General features: G+C 35.4%; 1 protein-coding gene across 2 annotated transcripts in view; it reads right to left on the reverse strand.

The window, feature by feature from the left end:
* Nucleotides 1-5,000, reverse strand: part of LOC106867708 (uncharacterized) — a 151,286-nt gene that overhangs the window by 45,092 nt on the left and 101,194 nt on the right. The window contains exon 1 of one of the 2 annotated variants that reach the window (XM_089362955.1): nt 1,942-3,671. The exons of the other annotated variant lie outside the window; for it this stretch is intronic. Coding sequence (XP_089219081.1) covers nt 1,942-1,981 — 40 coding nt within the window. The 5' untranslated portion in view covers nt 1,982-3,671. Of the gene's footprint in view, nt 1-1,941; nt 3,672-5,000 lie in introns of those variants that run through there. 2 annotated transcript variants of the gene reach the window in all.

Raw genomic sequence — 5,000 nt, forward strand, 5'->3', positions numbered from 1 at the left:
GTATTTCAAAAGGGCCAGCCTTGTCCACAGGCTGTGTCACACTGAATCTCCCTGAGAACTATGTTAAGGGTACGCACCAGTGGCATATAATGGTTGTTGTATTGGGTGTGTTGCCACACCCAATGCCACCAAATTTCAAGCAGGGGCATAACAAAAGTTTTCCATAAAGATTTGGGATTAAATTAACGAGTGAGGTTAATATTTATAACGAATTTGCCATTTTTGATGGGTGTGCAGTGCAGACCTAATATACCCAGAATATACACCCCTGTTAAGCATGTCTATGAAGTACCATATTTTAACGTATATAAAAAACCCTTTTTGTCAAAATTTAGGTTAAAAAAATATAGGAGTTTCTTATATACAGATAGTATTATAATCCCTTACAAAACTTTTTTTTCCAAATTTTAAGCCCCCCAAATTAGGGGGTTCGTTATATATGTTAAAATATGGTACTCAGCCACTTTTATGCTAATTTCACAAGCAGGCTGTTCTGTTGATCGGATCAACTGGAACCCTCGTTGTCATAACTGACAGCATGTCAGGTGCAGATTGTCTTGTCAAAATGTTTCCATTCAAAGTAATTTACATCAGTCTGTTGAAGGAGACAACTTTGTAGTTTTGTTTGGAGAAAATTATTGATGATGTAGTTGAGTATTGCTGTTGTTGTTGTTATTGTAGTTGTCATTGATTATGTCAAAGTGCAAAATACTGGACATCTTACAGCAGCTGTGCAGACCGACACCTAGAGGGTGACTGCACAGAGAGGAAAACTTTCCCTAGACCACAGTGGGGGAAAAAAAGGGAGTAGGCTTCATGAATTCTTCGTTACAGCTTATGTGGTGCCTATATTTGAAAGTTCTGATATCAGGAGAACAGGAGATATTTAGATATCTACTGGGCCTAACGCATATTTACAATGAGGACAACAACAGCTACAAACCATCAATGAACATCATTGAAGTACATGAAAATCAGGTGAAAATAGCCAGAAGTTGGTGGTGGTGGTGACAGTGGAATACAAGGTAGTGGGGTGGGGATTCTAGTTGTGAGAGTGATGAGGGGTCGCAAAACCAGCCCGAGGTGTAGATGATTCTGGTTAAACTGTTACCATGTTGTTACAAACAACAAAAATAATTACATAATGTTTGATTTGTTTACGACCAGGAAACAAAATTAAGATCATATAAAAAGAGGTAAAGTTCTTGTCCCTTCATTAATAAACGTATTCAAAAGAATAGAAATTATGTACACATGCATTTAATAATAATAATGATGATGATGATGATGATGATGATGATGATGATGATAATTTATTCTTTTATTGGCCACAAGGGCTAATACAAAAGCAATATGGAATGACAAAACAGGACGATACAAAGGGTTTTAGAACGTGTAAATAGAATAACAAAGAAAAAACAAATAAAACTCCCAAAGTAATAATAATAATAATAATAATAATAATGATAATCTTTTCTACTATAGGCACAAGGCCTGAAACAAGGGGACTAGTTGATTACATCGACTCCAGTGTTTCACTGGTACTTATTTTATCAACCCCAAAATGATGAAAGGCAAAGTTGACCTCAGTGGAATTTGAACTTAGAACATAAAGATGGACGAAATGCCGCTAACGATTCTACCAACTCGCTGCCTTAACAACAACAACAACAATAATAATAATAATAATAATAATAATAATAATAATAATAATAATAATAACAATAAATAATAACAATACTAATAACGATGGTGATGATGGTGATGATGATGATGATGAAGATGAATACTTTCTGAAGATTCATATATATGTAAATTCAAAAGTTTAAACAAATTATTTGACAAGCAAGTTGTCTCAAATATAAGTTTTGAAATGAATTTTAATTTGTGTATACACTAGCAAATTAACTTTAAAAAAAAAAAAATAAAACACTGGTTTACCTTGTTTAAGAAAATCTGAAGAAAGTTTCATAGTCACCATTCCAATTTAAAGTAAGCAAAAGATGGTGCCGAAATATAGCATTCTACCAAATATAAAGTTTGAGGATCTTCACTTCTGAATGGCCATTCTTAAACTGGCATCGGAAAGTTTCTTTTAAGTTTTTTTTTAAAAACAATCTTTTGTAAATTTTCAATTTCAAAAACCATGTACTGGCTAAATTGTTTTTAATATAAATCTTTAAATGTAATTGCTAGCCAATTTGAAGAAAAAAAAAAAAAAAACTTTTTTACTTAATTATTATAGTCACGGTAAAAGTTAGATATAAACATACATATATATATATTATGCATGTATATATATATATATATGTATGTATAATTGTGTATGTGTGTATATATCTATAGTGGAAGTGCGATGGTTCAGTGGTTAGGGCAGTGGACTTGCGATCATAGGATCGCAATTTTGATTACCAGACCGGTCGTTGTGAGTGTTTATCGAGCAGAAACACCTAAAGTTCCACGAGGCTCTGGCAGGGGGTGGTGACGAACCCTGCTGTACTCTTTCACCACAACTTTCTCTCACTCTTACTTCCTGTTTCTGTCGTACCTGTATTTCAAAGGGGCCAGCCTTGTCACACTCTGCATCACACTGAATCTCCCTGAGAACTATGTTAAGGGTACACGTGTCTGTGGAGTGCTCAGCCACTTGCACGTTAATTTCACAAGAAGGCTGTTCCGTTGATCGGATCAACCGGAACCCTTGTCGTTGTAACTGACGGAGTGCCACGGCGATACATATATGTATGTATGTTTGTATGTATCTATATATAATTATGTGTGTGTGTATATATCTATATACCTATATATATATAAACAAATGTTAAATTTGTCTATATTTTATCTGACAAGCTTGGATTTTGTTAAATCCGAAATAATGAAGAAGCACAACCTCCGCTTTTATCATGGGAAGCCAGTAACAAGTCAGTAAAACATATATTTCAGAAAATACTAATTGCCTGCTCACCTCAGAGTAATAAATCAATTAGTGAAGTTGATTTATTTGTTCTTGCCACTTGATCGGCAATTCAATCGTAGCTGGAGCTGACCCTGAAATCTATAGCTTAGTTCTCTCTCTCTCTCTCTCTCTCTCTCCCCGAAGCCCCACCTCTCACCGCTGTCACCACCGTCACCGTTATCACCACCACCACCACCACCACCACCACCACCTACCGTCAATCCGCGACCCCCATCCCCCACCCCCAACTCAGCCCGGCCCAGCCACAGCCTCAGCTTCAGTCACATCCCTCTCCAGACCTCCTCCCCACCCCCTGCGCTTCCCCCCACCACCACCCAGTATACAAGTAATGGTGAGCTTTAATTGCATTCTGTATGTGTGCTCTAGATCTGCCATCATTGCTAATTACAAATGTTGCAGCATCACCCACAGATTTAGTTACATCCATGACAACAATGCTGAGGACAGGGGGAGGAGTTAAAGTTAGAAAAAGAAAGAGAGATAGAGAGAGAGAGATAAAGAAAGCTAACAAAACATATAGCAAGAGTCCCTACCAGGAAAAATATCAGTAACGGCGGTGGGGGGGGGGGGGGGGGGGAAGGAGAAGGAGATGGAGAGAGGGAGTGCTCAACTACACGGCAACAGTACAGATTCTAACAGCTTATAGCAGTCCAAACATTGATGCAGTGATACTTAGCTGCTCAACTGTAATCTTTGTATAAAAGATGCAGTGGAGGTGTGATGGGGGGGGGGGGGGAGTGTTAAATATACAGCGATAGTGGTGGTGGCGGCGGTGTCGGTGGCAGCGGTGAAATTGCTGGGTTTGAAAAGCTAATAGGAAAAGACCAAAAGAACTAAGCAGGTGGAATTTATCACAAATCTAAAATCTCAATAAAACATTTACTTTCATTGCTTTTAAGTACATACAATCAATAATAATAATAATAATAATAATGAATGTGTCTTTCTTTTTTCACAAATTTAAAATACATTGCAAAAGAAAGCGTGAATCAAAATGACACTTCCTAGCAGGAGATGAAACACTTTCAGTATATAATCATTTTTATATTTGGATAGACTTGTGTAGAAGAATTATTTTAAAATTAAAAAAATGAGCAGAAATCTTTTTTTTTTTTTGCATATTCTTTAACATAGAAAGAATTTCTAATAGTAATATAATAAATAACTGGGTGGTGGGTGGATAGAAAATCTCTACAATAGTAAGAAAAAAAAACTTCATGAAAACATGTAAAAAAACCCGACTCTTAACTTAGCTTTTAGATTTTAAAAATAAAACGGAAGTAATTGCCGTATGAAGAATTTCAGTGAACTATGTTTATTTCTTTCATTGAATTGTAGATATAATGGCTTTTAGCAAAGGAAATAGGTTTATAGATTCACTTGTCAGTTCCAAGTCAAATGTTTTTCCATTGGAGTAAGGTATGTTAGATAATTGATTTTACAGAAAATTAGTCAGAAGAAAAGTTGACGCCAAAAAAGTTAAAAACGGGAAAAACTAAAGAAAAAGTGAGAAAACTACGATATGGAATAAGTAGCTAACACTAAAATTGGCAGAATTAGACAAATAACCTTTTCTTCTGCTAATGGATTAATAAGTGAGAGTTAGGGGTTTGAATTCAAAAGAATAATTTCATAATATTGATAATAGGTATAGATATGGAGAGTTGAGGTGATGCTATCAACTTACATAAAGACTTTGGAAGTCCTAAATGCAGGTAAAAGTAGGGGTTATGTAATTTTTGTATGCATGTATGTATATGGGGTATAAAATATATAGAGAGAGATGTAGATGTAGGCGTATATTAAAACAGGGTGAAGCATTGTGTGATATGATATGGTATAGAAACTTTTTTGATCAGGCCAGAACAATGCAAAATGAAATAGAAAAATGGAAACAGAACAACAGATGAAGTTTTATCTTGTAGTTTGATATTTTGGGATTATAAACAAATGAGAGATGGAATACATTGACGGAATAAAGAAATCGTCATCATCATCACCATTGTCATTTAATGTCTGCTTT

Source organism: Octopus bimaculoides, chromosome 14, assembly GCF_046866305.1.
Source record: "Octopus bimaculoides isolate indiv1 chromosome 14, ASM4686630v1, whole genome shotgun sequence".
NCBI classification, from domain to species: Eukaryota; Metazoa; Mollusca; class Cephalopoda; order Octopoda; family Octopodidae; genus Octopus; species Octopus bimaculoides.